Consider the following 20,319-nt stretch of genomic DNA (forward strand, 5'->3'; position numbering starts at 1 on the left):
ATGCAAATCTCTTGGAACTCATCCATAATTATCTTGTTAATTAAGGATTGGTTTATTTCTATTCAGCATGTCCTTCCGAAAGGAAACTATTGCGCTGATATCATTACTAAGTTGGGAGCTAATAGTAATACCTCATCTTCTAATATATATGAGTTGGTATGTTTAGGGCGTGTTTTGAATTTTTATTTTTAAGTACTTTTTGATATTTTGATCGAATAATATTGAATTTTAGAGCGATCTTGACAAAAAAAATCTAGAGGAAGTGGAAAACATACCTCTCCAATATGATCTAGAGTAAGTAGTAACTGTAATTAAAGCATTCCTTCGGTCGAAATTACTCACTCAATGTATCTATTTGAATTTGGACGACAAAACATATTTTTAAACTTATAATTTATAGCTTATAAGCTCGCATGGCTAAAAATAATATGTTTCCTAATTATCATTTTCTCATGATTTTATTACATATTTTTAGTGATTTATTGTGTTTTTTATAATGTTTTTTTTTATCAATGTGTTTTTTGATAAGTTAACTCATATAGCTTGTAACTCAAAATCTTTTTTCTCTCAATTTTACCTTTATTCTTATGAAAAAAATTAAATATTAATTAAATATTGTGTTTTATATCATTTCATATTTACAATCTAGTTTAACGGTGAAATTTACGATAACAATAAGCATCATCACGAAAAAAATAGCAATATGGCTTTTGTTGACGTCAAGTATGTATAAGTTCCAAGCTGCATGGCTATGAACGAGCACTAAAATTCAAGATCTACAATTGCAGGTGAATCAAGATACCCCAAGAATGTCCTAAGAATAAATTAAGTAGTAATTTGGCCAAAAATTTTCAAAGAAGTTGCTAAGAAATTTTCAAGATACTTCTTTTTAACTACTAGCTTAATGTGTGTTAAAAAGAAGTTGCTAAGAAATTTTAAGTTTCACTAAATGGAACTCAGCCAAAAGGGTTTCATTTCCGGTCAAGGCATACTCTCACACTCTCACAAAAGCCCAAACAATATTCAAAATAAAAAGTTATTTAATATTCACATGACCACTTAAAATAAATAAATAAATAAATTATATTATTTTTTCTTTAATAAAAAACAAACCAATAGTTGATTAGGATAATTTGGTAAGATAACATATCTCTTTCATTTAATTAATGTATTTCTTAATATGTGTGTGTAAAAACCTTAAACGACATTCATTTTAGAACGGAGTGAGTACAATTTTCTTTTTTGAACGATTATACAATTTTCTTAATATCTATGAAATTAGCAATAGACTCACGTATTATAGAACGGAAGAAGTACAACCTTGCCAACAAAAGAAAAACTAAATACGACCTTAAAAAGAATTAAGCCTCACAACAAGTTTTGATTTTGGACCTCAAGTTACGTTTGGCCGCCATGTAGACATGACATCGAATTTAATAGGCACATGCAATAATTTTAAAGGTAAATAATTGAATATAAGCATATATGTTAGTGTCCACACAACATTAAAAACGTGTTTGGTGTCTGCACCACACATTGATGACTATCAATCACCATTGTTTTTCTTAAATTATTATCAATCTTTATGTGTGTATTGTGTATCAATGCTTCATAGGTTTATGTAAATCAAATTTTCGCTAACTAACACATGCGATCTTCCTAGCTGATTATAATCCCTAATTCAAAAAAATTTGTGTTTAGATAAGGTGTGTGCACGCGCACGTATGCGTGCGTGCGTGACATGTGCATATTAATGCGAAAAAAATTAATTATGCTAGTGTGTAACTAATGTGATTCAAATTTAATTCTATATGTTTTACGCTTCTTAGTTGCTATTTCAAAAAAAAAATAAAAATTAGAAGTTTTAATTATATGTAAACATTTTAATTATATGTAAGGTGTGTTTTAAAGTTACGACTTCAGTAGTGGTTGTTCTCATTTTGCTTTCGACATCCACTTTGCATTTAGTTGAGGCTCAAACAGTCAAGTTGGTCATAAATGCCTCTAGGTCATTCATTAATTAGGGAAGCAAATCCTTGATACCTTCATGGGAGTTTTTTTTGAGATAAATTCAAACTTCATCAAAATATTGATATTTTTTATTTTTAGAAGATTTAATATCTTCATTTTAACATATTGATTTTATTGTTTTAGGAGATAAATCATGCTGGTGAAAGAGAAATGCATATTAACAAATTCATATGTTTTGTCATTGACATTCACAAAGAGAAATACTTTAATTAAAATAAACATATATTGTGGAAGAGAAATACATATTAACAAATTCATACGTTCTGTCATTGACATTCACAAAGAGTGGCGCCAAAGAGGAACCCAGCTTCTGCTACAGCTACCAATAGGGTTCCATTTCCAGCCTCTTTTAAAATTAAGAGATTTAGGAATAGGCCATGACAAAATATCTTTCACCTTTGTAGGATAAGCTTGGACACCGTTTCCTGAACCATTTAACCTAAGATATGTAGATGTCGGTAGGATAAGCTTGGATACCGTTTCCTGAACCATTCAACCTAAGATATGCAGCTGTCGGAAATGAAGACTGTGAAAGAAATCTCACAGCTTTATATCTAGGTAAGCTTTTTTATTTTTATAGGTTTGTCCCTTTTATAATTCTTTGTGTGCAATCTTTGTATAAATATTGCTAAATTGTCATTCTTATATAAATGTGTCAAGTTCAGTTTTTTTTTGTTTTTTTTTGTTTTTTTCTTTTTCTTTTTTACCTTTCAAAACAAATAACACTTAACCGACCATCTCATTAATTTGGCACTTTCTTTATTTTTCTTTCCTAATTAGCCTTTGTATTTTTTTTTTACTAGAAAATTACCCTATTTTCTATAATGCAATCAAACATGCCTACCCAGATATCTAAATAATCACAAATTGCGATGCTTCGGGGCATCCATTAACCCACTCTACTTATCTGAATGATTTTCATGTAATATAACTCTATCCTAACTAATACAATTTCTTTCATTGCTTCAATTTCCTTTATCTTTTTAATACTATGATTTTCCTGTGATCAGCAATACCCATCATCTTCCATTGATATGTTTCACAATCTGGCTCGTGACTCGTTTGATCATGCCTCACGTATTGGTCCAAAGGTTTGAATTAAGTGCACGCAACATGAGAGGAAAAATCAATTTCATGAGAGGAACCTTGGAGTGCCAGACCTAAGTTACTTAGATCCCGACAAAATTTTGGATTACCAAAACCCCTTTTCTCCTTAAAACCAGAGGGTTAAGAATAAAAACCCTATTATACCTTAATATAAAAAGTTAAGTTTACAACATAATCATTTCTTTATTTTAAGTGCTTATGCGATTATTAAATAACTTTATATAATTTCTGTCCAACCCTATTTGAATATTGTTAAGGCCTTTGTGCCTTAATTTTAAAAGAGGCTGGAAATGGAACCCTATTGGCAGCTGTAGCAGAAGCTGGGTTCCTCTTTGGCGCCACTCTTTGTGAATGTCAATGATAGAACGTATGAATTTGTTAATATGTATTTCTCTTCCACAATATATGTTTATTTTAATTAAAGTATTTCTCTTCGTGAATGTCAATGACAAAACATATGAATTTGTTAATATGCATTTCTCTTGCACCAGCATGACTTATCTCCTAAAACAATAAAATCAATATGTTAAAATGAAGATATTAAATCTCCTAAAAATAAAAAATATCAATATTTTGATGAAGTTTGAATTTACCTCGAAAAAAACTCCCATGAAGGTATCAAGGATTTGCTTCCCTAATGAATGACCTAGAGACATTTATGACCAACTTGACTGTTTGAGCCTCAACTAAATGCAAAGTGGATGTCGAAAGCAAAATGAGAACAACCACTACTGAAGTCGTAACTTTAAAACACACCTTACATATAATTAAAATGTTTACATATAATTAAAACTTCTAATTTAAATTTTATTTTTTTTGAAATAGTAACTAAGAAGCGTAAAACATATAGAATTAAATTTGAATCACATTAGTTACACACTAGCATAATTAATTTTTTTCGCATTCATATGCACATGTCACGCACGCACGCATACGTGCGCGTGCACACACCTTATCTAAACACAATTTTTTTTGAATTAGGGATTATAATCAGCTAGGAAGATCGCATGTGTTAGTTAGCGAAAATTTGATTTACATAAACCTATGAAGCATTGATACACAATACACACATAAAGATTGATAATAATTTAAGAAAAACAATGGTGATTGATAGTCATCAATGTGTGGTGCAGACACCAAACACGTTTTTAATGTTGTGTGGACACTAACATATATGCTTATATTCAATTATTTACCTTTAAAATTATTGCATGTGCCTATTAAATTCGATGTCATGTCTACATGGCGGCCAAACGTAACTTGAGGTCCAAAATCAAAACTTGTTGTGAGGCTTAATTCTTTTTAAGGTCGTATTTAGTTTTTCTTTTGTTGGCAAGGTTGTACTTCTTCCGTTCTATAATACGTGAGTCTATTGCTAATTTCATAGATATTAAGAAAATTGTATAATCGTTCAAAAAAGAAAATTGTACTCACTCCGTTCTAAAATGAATGTCGTTTAAGGTTTTTACACACACATATTAAGAAATACATTAATTAAATGAAAGAGATATGTTATCTTACCAAATTATCCTAATCAACTATTGGTTTGTTTTTTATTAAAGAAAAAATAATATAATTTATTTATTTATTTATTTTAAGTGGTCATGTGAATATTAAATAACTTTTTATTTTGAATATTGTTTGGGCTTTTGTGAGAGTGTGAGAGTATGCCTTGACCGGAAATGAAACCCTTTTGGCTGAGTTCCATTTAGTGAAACTTAAAATTTCTTAGCAACTTCTTTTTAACACACATTAAGCTAGTAGTTAAAAAGAAGTATCTTGAAAATTTCTTAGCAACTTCTTTGAAAATTTTTGGCCAAATTACTACTTAATTTATTCTTAGGACATTCTTGGGGTATCTTGATTCACCTGCAATTGTAGATCTTGAATTTTAGTGCTCGTTCATAGCCATGCAGCTTGGAACTTATACATACTTGACGTCAACAAAAGCCATATTGCTATTTTTTTCGTGATGATGCTTATTGTTATCGTAAATTTCACCGTTAAACTAGATTGTAAATATGAAATGATATAAAACACAATATTTAATTAATATTTAATTTTTTTCATAAGAATAAAGGTAAAATTGAGAGAAAAAAGATTTTGAGTTACAAGCTATATGAGTTAACTTATCAAAAAACACATTGATAAAAAAAAACATTATAAAAAACACAATAAATCACTAAAAATATGTAATAAAATCATGAGAAAATGATAATTAGGAAACATATTATTTTTAGCCATGCGAGCTTATAAGCTATAAATTATAAGTTTAAAAATATGTTTTGTCGTCCAAATTCAAATAGATACATTGAGTGAGTAATTTCGACCGAAGGAATGCTTTAATTACAGTTACTACTTACTCTAGATCATATTGGAGAGGTATGTTTTCCACTTCCTCTAGATTTTTTTTGTCAAGATCGCTCTAAAATTCAATATTATTCGATCAAAATATCAAAAAGTACTTAAAAATAAAAATTCAAAACACGCCCTAAACATACCAACTCATATATATTAGAAGATGAGGTATTACTATTAGCTCCCAACTTAGTAATGATATCAGCGCAATAGTTTCCTTTCGGAAGGACATGCTGAATAGAAATAAACCAATCCTTAATTAACAAGATAATTATGGATGAGTTCCAAGATATTTGCATAATGATGAAACCTCGAGATGTCCTTCATCAGCAACTGTACTACATGAAGAGAGTCGGAGAAACATATAAGCTTTCTATAACTTGTCTCCCAACATAACTTTATACTATTCAACAACGCTTGAATCTAAGTATGTAAAATATTTGAGATCCACACGCTACCAAAGAAACCAGGAAGGAATCTTCCATCGTGCTTACGTATTAACCCATCATAGTTCGCCTTTCTTGAATTGTTCAAAGCACTTCCATCAACATTGAAAATTATGATGTCCTCGTCCCCATGCTGCCAACTCACCATCCTTTGGTTTGGAATAGGAGTCACCAAAGGGTCAGTACCAAAAGCTTTGTGTGCAAGAAGAAGTTGGGAAAATATTGTCGCGACAGTCGAGTGCATATTTGGATGAATATTGTCAAAAACTAGTTTGTTTCTTGTACACAAAATATTTCACATAATCAAAGGTGCAAGGATCCCAATATCCTTCACTATTTGGTGGTGGTGGATTACCTTAGCTATATTATCCACATCCACATCTAAGCACAATAAAATTGGATCAGGGAAACGACCGCCCTGCCAAACCGCGACAGATCGAGAGCTATGGAGGAGACGGTGGAGAATAGTCTCATCTTCATTATGACAAAATGGACAATAAAAAAAAACATTGACATCTTTGTATGCCAAAATTGCGGTGACAAGTTTGCCAAATAAAAAAACAATTCATAATAAAATTGACAATAAAAATACTAAACCACCATAATTGTTAAAAACGAATTAGTTAAATAAAATTAAGGAATACGCGTGTGTTTTTTTTACTTATATTCATGTTTTTATTATTTCGCCATAAAAATGTTTTTATTATCCTTCTTTTTACTCATTTTTTCGTAATTCTATACCTTGATTATTTTGCTTTAGTTTATTAAATAAATAAATAAAAGGGGTTATTCATTCGTTCTTCCAATTTTTTTGAACAGAATCGGGTGTACTAAAAATAGCGTGACAACCACAGTGTAAGAATTGAAGGAAGGAAGATTCAGAAATTAACGAGAGGAAGGGACACTTGTTTCTAAAATTTAGGGCACATTAAATATACTCATAAAGTGTCCAATCATAACCTAGTGAAGAAAAAAGAGGTTAGTACTAAACACACTCCAAAACAAATTGTTAAGTTAATCAAACAAGATTAGAGAATAGCATACCATCTTGGTTACATAGTGCTCCATGATGTTGGAAAGAGCTGCTCATTTATTAGAAGATTGGAAGATGGTTAGTGTGATTCAGAAAGGCAGTTGAGTGGTGAACACCAATCAGGGCTGAGTAGAGTTGGTCTATAGAGATGTAGGAGGTGTTGGGCCTCTATAATGCTCTGATCTGGGTGGATGACCTTAAACTAGATAATATAGATTTCACTCTCAACTCGAAAAAGATTATAGATTATTTTCGTGAAAGGACTAGAGATATTATTGAATTTGGTAGTATTATGAATGTTTGTGAACAATTGTTTAATGTTAATATTCAAAACTCTAATGTCGAGTTTAATCGAAGGCAAGTCACTAGGTCGCTCAGACTTGAATAAAATATCGTCATTTTATGCTAGCTCCCACTTGTTTATTGATGCACCATCATGTAGTTATACCTTGATTTCTAATGAAATGTTATAAGTTTGTTCCAAAAAAATAATATAAAAATAATAAAATTTCTTAAAGGATAAGGACAAGGTTACTATGGTTCAAATCCAAATGCATGGTTAGTGGTGGTTAATGGTAAAAAAAAACAAGTATTGGAATAATGTAAGTACTATTTGAGTTTAATCTTGATGTGCACCTTGGAAGAAGACATTACTAGTGCACTTTGTTGGAAAAAATATGGTGGCAGATTCTTTGAAACAAGATTAAGAAAGTTTATTGGGCGAGAGATCCATCTTGTGGATCTTTATGCATGGTTCACTTTATATAGAGGAAGATTATAAAAATGCATTGTTTGCTATAATATACGTTGAAATTGATTTCACTAGTCACTGTCGATGCGTTAGCCGTTAGGGCTTGTTTTGAATTTGGAGTGTGAAAGAGTTTCGGAAGAGTTTGGAAAGATCACGAGACAAGTAAACAACTAGGGCATGATACTCAGTCTCAACGGAATAACAAGACATAATAGTTTGTTGCTTCGATTTCCAAGTAATACCAACAAAGAAACAATAACCAGAGATTGATTTATGGGTGTCAATGCAACAAATCCAGCCATCATTGGCAAATCCTAATAAGACATGCAATTCAAAATTGCGAGCGAAAAATAAGCCTTGACTTGGAGAATATTTAAGATGTAATAGCATACGCATTGCAACTTAATTTGTAGTAAACTTTTGTTGGTCGCACCATGATTAACTGAGTCGTTGGGTAAAAAATGCGCAATATTTGGTCTGGTGGTGTTGAGATATAAGAGACGGCCAATGAGACACCTATAGTGAGTAAGATGAGATAAAATAGTGAAGTGAAGAACAAATTGCTGGAGGAAGGAGTCCATATTGTCGTTGTCTTTCTTGTTGCGAAATCATAGAGAAAACTCTATTCATACTTGGTAATTGTTCCATGATATTAAAAATTGTATCCCTTTGTCTTCAAGTTTGAATAACCTAGCATTACTCATAGCTAACAAACACATGAAGCAAGAAAAGTATATCAAATACATAAAAAAAAATGGACACCCGACACCTGACATATCACTACCAACATTGGTAAAATTTTTGAAAAAACAAATTAATTGAATGTTCTTAAAAAAAAATTAATCGAACGTGATCACATGTGTTGTTGTCCTACACCGATAATGTAGAATATAAAATTTGATGTCCGTATAAAATGGAACCACTTATTTAGCAATTGGGAGTGAATATGTAAAAAGAACCAATAAAATTTCTCCCAATCACTCTAGAATTATTCAACCAAAATTCAAAAAAGTACTCGAAAATTAAAATTCAAAATTGAGTATATAAATAATAAGTTTTAAATTACAAGCTAGTTGAATTAGTTTGTCAAGAAACACAATAACTAATAAAAATAAGTTATAAACTCATGAAAAATTAATATATACAAAGTATATCTTTTTAAGCAATATTAGTGATTATAAGTGTTCGAGTCAGTGCTTGATAGGGTTATACACCTTGTAAATAAGGATGTAATAACTAACGAAGAAGGAAAAAAAAGAGACAAAACGATATAAAAAGAAAATCATGAGAGAAAAAGAAAGTATCGTGTGATTATAAGTGTTCGAGTCAGTGCTTGATAGGGTTATACACCTTGTAAATAAGGATGAAATCAATATCAGCTACCATTGCAATATTCATGTCATCACCGATCATCGAGATTTTGAGCCGAATCAACTTATGATCTTGAAATAAGTTAAATGGACCGGGTCAATTTGAAGAGGGCGCGTGCTAGGAATGTATAAAGACGTATTAAGAGACCCACTTTTGTTAGTCTTTCATTTCACAAATGCAATACTCTTAAAAGTTTTTTTTTTTTTTTAAATGAGTTTCTTTTTATTAAAAAAAAAAAAAGCAATAACAAATGAGCTATAATTCTATCAAAAACTCTTAAAAAAATTGAAATAATTAAATATAATAATAATAATTTGAAATGAAATGAAAGCAAAATCGATCTCATCCTTCTTCAATATTGTGATCATGTTCATAGTTACTGGAACTACATCGTACTCTCTCCCAATGGAGATAGTGGACTCTGTAGTTATTGTTACAGGAACTAGTTCAATGAAGTTGTTCATGCTAGAATTTATTATCCTCATCATTCTTTTGAGGTTCGTGTGTTTCTTCTTCATCTTGTTGTTAAAGTTTTGATTTTTATGTAACCCCATTTGAGAAAGTTCATGTTTTTATGTATTGGAATTGTGATCTAATTGCTTTAACCAAAAATGATTGAGTTGAAATTGGGTATGAATTGAAGGGTGTGATGAGAATTAGGTACAATTCAAATTTTAAGCAGTTTTTTTGAGGGACTATCCCAAAAATGAATGATATTTGTAAATTTAGGGAGCATTGGAAGTTGCTTTAGATTCAAGAATTGAACTGTTGCAGTTGCAGTAAATTAATTCCTTGGTTTAGGACTTTTACAAGGTTTTGAATTTCCTTTTTCGGTCATGGTAATGTTCTGTGTTGCTTGATATTGCATAAAATTGTGACTAAGTGTGGGTCATGTGCCAACAATCGCAGTCGGGATGTGTAGTTGTTAACACATCAAAAACCTTGATGTAGTCAGGATGTTTCCTTGTTTTCGGCTAGAACATATGTTTTTACATCTTATCACATACTTTTGTATTTTTATCTGCTTAGGCTTTTTCCCTCTTTTTTGTTTAGAATTTGATTCAGTCTGCTTTTACAGGTGATTTTTTGCGTAAAGGCGAACTTTATACAATAACTGAGGCTATAGCAAAATTCAGACATTATCTTCTGGGTCAGAAATTCATTATTAGAATCGCTGACTGAGCAAACCATCCAAACTCCTGAACAGCAGAAATGGCTCCATAAGTTCTTAGGCTTTGATTTTTCCATTGAATAAAAGCCTGGAAAGAACAATGTTGCTGCAGATGCACTACCTAGATCTTTCTTTGCTCTGTCTGGACCGGACCTACCTCGTCTCTCATCACGCTTATTAATGCTGCCATTAATGAGGATCTACATTGGTTGGGAGTCAAACAAGCTTGTATGCAAGATGCAGGACCTCATCCTTTTTATCATGTCAAAAATTGGTATCTTACTTTGGAAGTCCAGATTGGTGGTTCCTACTAATTCTACACTGATTCAAACTATATTGGAGGAATTTCACTCCTCTATTTTAGTTGGCCACTCAGGTATTGCTCGGACAAAAGCAAGGGTTGCTGCACAATTTTTCTGGTCATCCTTGGCCAGTGATGTTCGAAAATTTGTGTCAAATTGCTTGGTATGTCAAAAGGCTAAATCTGCCACATCTGCTCCTGCCGGGTTACTTCAACCCTTACCTATATCCCCTCTCTTATTTGGGACGATATATCGATGGATTTTATTACTGGCTTACCATGTGCTAATGGTTTCACAGTTATAGTTGTTGTGGTGGACAGACTTTCCAAGTATGGACATTTCTCACCTCTAAAAAGTAGCGGAAGCTTTCATGCAGAACATTGTCAAACTGCACAGTTTTCCTCACAGTATTGTGTCTGATAGGGATCGAGCTTTCACTAGTGCTTTTTGGCAGCACCTATTCAAACTAAGTGGTACTGAATTAGCTATGAGCTCAGCATACCACCCTAAAACTGACGGGCAGACCGAAACAGTTAATTCGTGCCTCGAAATGTATCTCCGCTGTTTTACCAATCAGTCTCCAAACTTGTGGTCGAAGCTCCTCCCTTGGGCAGAACTCGGGTATAACACTTCTTTTCAACATAGCATTGGCATGACCCCCTTCAAGGTTGTGTACGGGCGTGACCCACCACCTATAATTAAGTATGATACGGCTGAAAACGACCCTCCTTCACTGCAATCTCTTTTGTTAGAAAGAGGTCTCACCTTGCAATTGCTGAAAACAATCTTGCTGCGTGCTCAACAGGTTATGAAAAAGTATGCGGATGCTAAACACACTTTTGCTGAATTTCACATTGGTGATATGGTTTTGGATTGGTGAAGTTGCAGCCCTATAGACAAACTTCTGTCTCTCTCTCCTGTCGTTGAGCGCATTGGGAAGGTACTTTCGAATTGACAGTAATGCCATTTTTATTGAAAAATGTAGGAGCTACTTATCAAAGAGCAATGAATTTGAATTTTCATTATTTTATTGATGGCTTTATAAAGTTTCACATTAATGATGTTATGGTCAAATAAAAGTCAAAATTAGACTATTTGCAACATCTAAGAACATCATTCAAAAGAATGAGGAAGTTCAATTTGAAAATGAATCCAATTAAATGTGTTTTTGCTGTATTTGCATGGAGATTTCTTAGATTCTTGATACAAGAAAAAGGAGTAGAAGTGGATACAAACAAAATAGAGGTCATTTTAGAATGTAGTCCTCCATAGAATAAAACGCATCTTTAGTCTTTCCGCGGCAAAGTCAGTTAACTTAGAAGATTTGTTCTGAATCTTTCTGGAAGAATAAAGGTGTTTAAAGCTTTATTAAAGCTAAAAAAGGAAGATAAGTTTCGATGGGCTTTCTGATCATCATAAGAAATTTGAGAAAATGTTCCATTAAAAGCAATGAAGGGCCAAATAATTGTTGATTTTCCACCTAATTATTCTGTCGGCAGTTACAATAATTTCAAATAAAACTATATAAGTTTTGATTTATGGAAGCTAGATTTTGATGGATCATGCCTCAATAATGGTAGTGGGATCGAAATACTGATAGTAACTCCACCTGAACAACCAGCCAAACTTACGTGTCTAGAAAATGTTCTAACAATGAGGCAGAGTATGACGCTTTAATTGCAGGACTTGGAATTATTGGTTGAATTCAAAGCCAGGAATGTATTAATTTGAGGAGATTCTTAATTGATCCTCTGAAATACTTTGAAAAAGCTTATAAGTTACTTGCAAATTTTGATGAATTAACTTTAGAATATATCCCTCGAATGGAAAATTTCGAAGCTAATGAACTAGCTCAAATTGCATCTGATTATAAAAATCCAAATAATTTCAAAATGATGAACATCAATACTTTGTAACTAGGGGATTAAAAAATGATGAAGCTCAATATTGGAACTGTAGTTATCCCTGGAAGTTTTTTTTGGGTGTAATGCAAAGAATGCAGCTATTAATTTGAGGAGATTCTTAATTGATCCTCATAAATACTTTGGAACTAGGGGATTAGAGGTTACAACAAATAAAAGGTTTACAGCTAACATTCTATGTTTTTTATGGAAAAAAATTAAAAATCCAATATTAAGAGATAAGGTACAAATAAACCCTCCCTTTAAGGAATTGAACAAATGGTTCACGTATTTCCCATTTCTAGCATATAAACTTAGATCAAATATTCCATTATTAATTGATAGAATCATTCACACTCAAAAGTCATTGAGAGTCCATTTAAAGGCATCAGAACTTGCATCTAAGCATATATATCTCATACTCAAAACTCTGAAATCTTCACTCACTTCAAACAATGTCATCTTTCTTCAGCTTTTCTCAGCTACAAATCCTTTCTTTCTCCAACAATGTCATCTCAGGTAAACCTTCCACATTCTCATCATACTTTTTCACAAGTCCACTATATCACACACAGTTTGTAGCTTATAAACTTGGATCAAATGTTTATTTCTTAATTCATAGGCTCACTCACACTCAAATATATTTTGGTTTAAATATAATTTTAATGTTTTTTCTTTCTTTCTTTCACATTTACAGTGCACTTGAAAGCCATATATCTATTATGTATCATTTTGATGGCATTCGATCCAACTGAGGCTCAAACAGCCAAGTTGGTCATCAATGCTTCTAGGTCATCAGGGAAGCAAATCCCTGATACCTTCATGGGAGTGTTTTTCGAGGTAAGTTCAATTTTTATATTTTTCTTTTCTTCTTTTTTATTCCTACTGAATTTATTCATATATTGTTATATTTTATCATTTTTATTTCGTTTTTTAAGGAGATTAATCACGCTGGTGCTGGTGGACTTTGGGCGGAGCTCGTAAACAACAGAGGTTTTGAAGCTGAGGGAGAAAAAGTTCCTTCCAGTTTGCATCCATGGGAAGTTATTGGAGACAAACCGGCAATTGTTGTATCTATTGACCAGACTTCCGTCTTCCAGCGTAACAGGAATGCATTGAGGATGGAAGTACACTGTGACCGCTCCAGTTCATGCCTACCTGATGGGGTTGGCATCTCTAATCCTGGATTCTGGGGCATGGTGAGATAATTTATTTGCTACTTGAAAAATGTAAAAGTTTATAATTTTGAAATTTTAATAAATAACAACCATTGATACATGTGACTTTTTAATGATCTGGCATTACGATTGATTTATAGTGTAATATTTTTTTATATTGACGATTGTATACATGATTTAAGTCAAACTTATAAAATACTTTAAGGTGTTTTGGCTTATTTAATCAAAAGGCTTTTGTAAATTTTTTGACACAATTTCTTTCTCTCTTTCTATTTACAGAATATTGAGAAGGGGAAGAAATACAAAGTGGTTTTTTATGTTCGTTCAACAGAAGGAATTGATCTAAAAGTTTCATTTGTTGGAACAAATGGTGGAAAATTGGCTTCAAGTGACATCAGGTTGCAAAGACTCTCTACACACAATGAATTATATTTTCCTTTGCTTTTATTTATTTATTTATTGAGTGATTGAATACAAATTATAATAACATAGTCTGGTCTATATGTTTCAGTGGTGTTGGTGTAAATGCATCAACATGGAGAAGGGTGGAACGTGTGCTGGAGGCCACCGAAACTAACCACTACTCAAGCCTTCAAATTACGGCAACCAGGAAAGGGACTGTGTGGTTAGACCAAGTATCGGCTATGCCGTTGGACACTTATAAGGTACGTATTTGAAGCGATTTTTAGTGTTTCGAGTAAAATGGTCTTTGGCAACTATTTTTTGTACGCTACTTAAGGTTTTATATCACAGTTGTGTAGATCTATTAAGAAAAATTGTGGTAAAATACTGTCAATGCATCTGCAATTACGGTTGTGATATAGTAGGTACACATAAAAACCTAGCCATCATACTCTAAATCGCAGTTGCAGACCTTTTTTTCCTTAAAAAATCTTGACATTGACTTGTGTGGTTGCAACCGCAGTCTCTATACAATTGCAGAGGCATAAAAAACCTTGACATTGTACCCACAATCGCAGTTTCCGGTTCTTTTTTTCTTCTAATAAGCTTGAAATCGGTCGATGCAGCTACAAATGTAGTTTCTTGCTATACAATCATGGATACATCAAAAACGTTGACATCATAGTCACAATTGTAGTTGCAGACCCTTTTTCTAGAACCACGATTTCAATGTCTTTACAATTGTAGTTGCTTTAATTCACTTTCCATTTCCTTCCCATTAGTGTGAAACTCATTACTTTGTTTTCTTGGCATAGGGACATGGCTTCCGTATGAATCTTTTTCAAATGGTGGCAGAGTTAAAACCAAGAATATTTAGATTTCCAGGTATACATCAAGTTTTAGTATATCTTACCAAAAAGGGCCAAGAAAAGATGCTCTATCCCTTTCACTATTATTGCAATTAATTGTTACAATTTTTTATTTTTATATAAATTTTGCAAGTTGTTACAATTGTTGGTCCTGTGACAAGTGGTCCATCATTTTATTTTGTGATACAATATAATGTACCTATATATAATGATATTTTCATTTTTTGTTTTGTTTCATTGCAATGTAATATAGGTGGTTGCTATGTTGAAGGAAATGTGTTAAAAAACGCGTTTCAATGGAAACAAACAATTGGACCTTGGGAGAACAGACCTGGTCACTATGGCGATGTTTGGGATTATTGGACGGATGATGGGTTTGGTTTTTTTGAGGGTCTCCAAGTATGTATCTTTTTCTAGTTACTTTACTATTATTATGATGATTATGATATGGTATCAATTTTTCAAACTTGTTAGAATCATATCTAATCGACCAGTTCAGTCGGTTGAATCGGGAATCGGCTAATCTGTTGATTGTTTCAACCACAATTGGTTTATAATCTTTTTGAATTGGATCAAACCGGGTGGAATTGGTTTGAACCACAGTTCAATAATGGTTCAATTGAACTGTTTGTTTTCTTTTCTTTTTTTATAAACAAAATTTTTTAATACTTATTTATTTATATATTAGTCGTTTGGTTCAAACTTGATTTAACCGATTAAACCCGTTGATTAATGATTTATGAGTCTCACTAGGCCTATCTCTGGATCTGGTTCAAACATACCTTCTGTCAGTTGAATTGGTCGAACCAATTGAACCATGACTCAGAGAAAACGCTGGATGACTAATGAACTTACCAAATTTTAGTTTTTTGTAATACTCTCCATTTTTTCTGAGCAGCTAGCAGAAGATCTTAATGCACTGCCAATATGGGTTTTTAATAATGGTATTCTTCTTGTCCTAACTATGTTCTTCTTTTCATCTTTTTGAGGTACGCTGGTAAGCATGTCTTGATCTTTTAAAAATATATCTTATTTTAGGTATCAGCCATAGTGAACAAGTTAATGTCTCTGCCATTTCACCATCTGTACAAGTATGGCCTTCTTTTTCTAACTTACATATTTATTTATTAACTTCCCCAATTTCTATTATTTTTCTTACAAACTTTCATAATTATTGATTATCACTTCCAATTTTGATTATATTTTTAGGATGCCCTTGATGGTATTGAGTTTGCTATAGGAAGTCCCACTTCAAGGTGGGGTTCCATCAGAGCTTCTATGGGACACCCTAAACCTTTCGACCTAAGATATGTAGCGGTCGGAAATGAAGACTGTGACATTGACAAACTCAGACCTTTCTATCTAGGTATACGCGTTTATTGGTTTCATTAATTTTGCACTTTTTTTTTTTGTTTATTTTTCCTAATGTCTTTGTATTTATTTTACCAGAAAATTACCCGATTTTCTATGATTCAATCAAACGGGCCTACCCAAATATCCAAATCATCACAAATTGTGATGCATCTAAGCACCAATTACCTCACCCAGCCGATCTTTATGATTATCATGTAAATATCCTAACTAGCCTTCTAATACCTTTCATTTTCATTTGCTTCAATTGCTACTATCCTTCTAATACTATATATTTTCTTGTCAGCAATACCCACAAACTGCCGAAGATATGTTTCACAAGGCTAAAGAGTTAGATTCTTCGCCCCGTGTTGGTCCTAAGGTTTGAAGATCCTCATCATGCATATTCAACTTATGTGGTTATTAAATAAATTTTAATTTGACCAATCATATATTGTTGTATGGTAAATTACTCCTCTCAATAGTTATTTTACGTGATTAATTCAACTACTGTTCAGGCTTTTGTGAGTGAGTATGCTTTAAATGGAGGAGATGCTGGAAATGGAACCCTATTGGCAGCTGTAGCAGAAGCTGGGTTCCTTATTGGCTTAGAGAAAAATAGGTTTGTTCAAACCTAAATTTCTTAGTAATTTCTTATTTCACACACTAAGCTATTAGATAGATAATGAATATGAGCTCTCAATCAAGTTCACTTTTTTATAACTTACCTAACACTTTTCTTTTTTAATGCAGTGATGTTGTTAGCATGGTTAATTATGCGCCCCTCTTTGTGAATGCCAATAACAGGAGGTATGTAATTGTTAATATGTATTTTTCTTGCACATATATATTTAATTTATGTGAAGTATTTTCTTCAAACCAAAAAGGATAATCAAGCATTATTTGATTTTTCGATGGTTAGCTGGACTCCAGATGCAATTGTATTTGATTCTTACCAAGTTTATGGAACTCCAAGCTATTGGTTGATTAAGCTTTTCAAGGAATCAAGTGGAGCCACATTTTTAAATTCAACTCTTCAGACTAATTCTCCTACACTTGCTGCATCTGCAATTTCATGGAAATCTCCTGTAGATGGTAAATCAGTTTTAAGGATTAAGGTAAAATAGGTTCTCTTCAGCTTATTTACTTTTCGACCTTAAATATGTAACAACAATCATTTTTGGCCTTGGATATATTAGAATCTATCGTTATAGTCTCTGAGTTCACCCAAATTAATAAAACAGTCCTCGTATGTATCTTTTGTTTGTCGATTTGTTCATCAACTGTTGGTCAATGAAATTAGAAGAACAATCCTCGAATATATTATAATCTGTCATTATAGTCCGTGAGTTCACCCAAATTAGAAGAACAATCCTCGAATGTATCTTTCATTTGTCAATTTTTTCATCAACTGTGTCTTTTATTAGTTTATATGATAATCAAATGTGTCATATGTTAATCAATTTGGTCAATGAAATGAGTAATAGAAGATACACTCAATCAATGATGTTTGTAGTTTCAGTTACAATAATGTCATTGTGTGACACATTTAAGGACATGAATAAGTATTTCCTCTTCTTGTGCTGTAATTGAATTTCTCATATGAAAGAAGCTGATGACTTTGCAGGTTGCAAACTTGGACAAGAAAGCAGTGATTATTGAGATTTCTATTGAAGGGTTGGAATCAAGTGTGAGTTTTTCAAAGTTAACAAAAACAGTGCTAACATCATCCAATCCAATGGATGAGAACTCTTTTTCAGAGCCAAACAAGGTACTGATTCATATAGTTAATTTCCTTTCCTTTTTTAAATTAGTTATGTTGTCAACTTGTCTTGGTGAGTGTTTGTTATGTGAACAGTATATGTGTAACGATGTTTTTTGTACACGCAGGTGGTGCCGAAGGAAAGCCTAATTCAGAATGCTGGGAAGATCATAAATGTCCATATAGATCCAGTTTCAGTTACTTCATTTGATTTTAACATGTAATTAATCACAGTGAAGTCATCCTCCCAGGTGAAGTAGTCACAGTGTGTCATTTTTTATCTCCAACATAGTCGGCAAAAAATTAATAATAGTACATTGTTTAATATACCGTTTTAATTAAATATCCTCCCATGTAATTAGTCACAATTTGTTGATTAGTCCCTGTTTTTAAACGTGTGTTGGCAACACTCACAACCGGCCAAACAACAACAACCGGGATTGACATCGCAATTAAATCTGGGTCGCTTGAAATTTTTTATCTACCAGTTTCTCATACGTCTTACGAATTTTGGATTTCATAATCCGAAAAACATAAACACCCTCTAAAACACGTTCAAAAACCTTCCATTTTATGGGATATTACAATATGCATAGGGTACGCGGTAAGAGAGAAGGACGAGAAAAGAAATTCCTAAAACAAAGGTCCAAAATGCAAAACTCATACTATAAGGTATTTATTATTAGGATTGTAAAATTCCATTATTGATTAATTACTTGCTACATCTATCATGTGTATCATTAATTTGGCGTAAATGCAAAGCGGCGCTTAACAATTTAGCTTCATGATCACAATTGATACAACATTGGCAGCTGCGTTTATTTTCCTGAAGTTGTTTGCATTCACAATTCTTAGCCATAGTCCATGATCCTACTGTTTGAAAGAATTCATCATGACAATCACGTTTAAATGGTCCATGATCTTTACAATTTCCATCTCTTATAATTTCTCTGAGACAAAATTTTGTTTCAGAGTCTGCTGGCTGCACATCTACAACATTATAAATTGTTAAAATTATCAAAAATATAGTACTTATATAGCATGCATGGTATTACTACTTTAAAGAAAATATCAATCGGCTTCGTCAGTTTTTGAATCGGATATCGAGTTTTTAAAAGAAAAATATTAATAATCATAGGTTGTGAATATATAGCATACCAGATCCATAGGTGAGGGTGAAGAGAGCAAACAAAGCTCCAACCATTAAGAGAATGCTTCCTAACTTCATTGTCATCCTTGCACAATATTACCAATTTTGAAATGAAAAATGTTGGGATGAATGTAATTGAGAGTAAATGAGCACACATATATATGGACACAATTCCTTCAAAATATATATATATATATATGGACACAATTGATGTTAGAGACTTTAAATATAATTAATGATATTTATTGATATTACTTTGATGACATAAAGATATTGACTTATCTTGATTGTAGTCAAAAGAAAAAAAATATATATATATTACTTCCATAGTCTTATTACGGGTGTCTCATCATATCACAATTATTATATCTAATCTTTGTTAATATTGCTAATGACTTTACAAACTCTAAACCTAAATGGTTTTGGCTCCAAAATAAGGGAGACCGTTGGATCTCATTATTTAGCTAAACATGCATCTCATCCTTTGATCTAATCTGATCGCAGACTTTCATTTCCCCATGCCATATTCCAATCAGATATTAAATGTTGGTGCTATTTCCCACATATGCATAGAAATAATACACTCATTTGCTCATATACGGAACCGTTATATGGGCATATAACATATATAACGAACTGTTTCATTGTTGTTTGAATTCTCTGGTTGTGCACCTCTGGTTCAGAAGTTGTCATTTTGTTTTTTGTTAGGAGCATGATTTTTATAGCATACTGCTAAATTTGATATAAAATCTGTTATGCTTACACCGTGAACTTAACTTCTGATGCAAAATTAACCAAATTCACCGTCTAATTGAAAAAATTTCTCAAGCAAATAACAATCATAACACATGAACTGAAATAAATCACACAACGGATAAGAACCAAAATTCATGTCAAGGCTGCGATTATCACTCATCATAACCTGAAGAAAAACCTGATAATTTCTCTTTGCAATATATTAGCTTTTCCATTGTTTATGACCCGGGCGGTAGCACGGGTAAAAGTTCTAGTATGAATAATACATTAAAAAAAAAAATTACTTGTGTGATTTTATTAATGAAATAAATTTTAATTACTAAGATATTTTTTTAAATGCAGTTATGGAATCCACAAGTCTTAGCTCAACTGGCAAAAATG

At 32.3% G+C, this 20,319-nt stretch overlaps 2 protein-coding genes across 3 annotated transcripts; one reads left to right on the forward strand and one right to left on the reverse strand.

The window, feature by feature from the left end:
* Nucleotides 1-9,426: 9,426 nt before the first annotated feature.
* LOC25495793 (alpha-L-arabinofuranosidase 1) lies at nucleotides 9,427-18,441 on the forward strand. Of its 2 annotated transcripts, XM_024785314.2 has the most exons (20): nucleotides 9,427-9,594; nucleotides 10,176-11,272; nucleotides 11,376-11,510; nucleotides 12,944-12,990; nucleotides 13,169-13,311; nucleotides 13,410-13,670; nucleotides 13,929-14,047; nucleotides 14,161-14,314; nucleotides 14,867-14,936; nucleotides 15,174-15,319; nucleotides 15,819-15,864; nucleotides 15,959-16,011; nucleotides 16,130-16,286; nucleotides 16,370-16,488; nucleotides 16,578-16,652; nucleotides 16,789-16,892; nucleotides 17,024-17,080; nucleotides 17,193-17,388; nucleotides 17,898-18,041; nucleotides 18,161-18,441. In XM_024785314.2, the coding sequence occupies exons 5-20, from the start codon at nucleotides 13,207-13,209 to the stop codon at nucleotides 18,254-18,256; spliced, it is 1,902 nt and encodes a 633-aa protein (XP_024641082.2). In that variant the 5' UTR covers nucleotides 9,427-9,594; nucleotides 10,176-11,272; nucleotides 11,376-11,510; nucleotides 12,944-12,990; nucleotides 13,169-13,206; the 3' UTR covers nucleotides 18,257-18,441. The 2 variants fall into 2 exon arrangements, with proteins under 2 accessions (XP_024641082.2, XP_013451491.2); XM_013596037.3 differs by lacking the exons at nucleotides 9,427-9,594; nucleotides 10,176-11,272; nucleotides 11,376-11,510 and having other exon boundaries at nucleotides 12,763-12,990.
* A 240-nt stretch (nucleotides 18,442-18,681) lies between these two features.
* Nucleotides 18,682-19,356, reverse strand: LOC120575863 (putative defensin-like protein 244). Its single transcript, XM_039826634.1, has 2 exons — nucleotides 19,191-19,356; nucleotides 18,682-19,022 (listed from the first exon to the last, which is right to left on the reverse strand). The coding sequence occupies exons 1-2, from the start codon at nucleotides 19,264-19,266 to the stop codon at nucleotides 18,745-18,747; spliced, it is 354 nt and encodes a 117-aa protein (XP_039682568.1). The 5' UTR covers nucleotides 19,267-19,356; the 3' UTR covers nucleotides 18,682-18,744.
* Between the last annotated feature and the right edge of the window lie 963 nt (nucleotides 19,357-20,319).

This window comes from Medicago truncatula, chromosome 6 (genome assembly GCF_003473485.1).
Source record: "Medicago truncatula cultivar Jemalong A17 chromosome 6, MtrunA17r5.0-ANR, whole genome shotgun sequence".
Taxonomy (NCBI): domain Eukaryota; kingdom Viridiplantae; phylum Streptophyta; class Magnoliopsida; order Fabales; family Fabaceae; genus Medicago; species Medicago truncatula.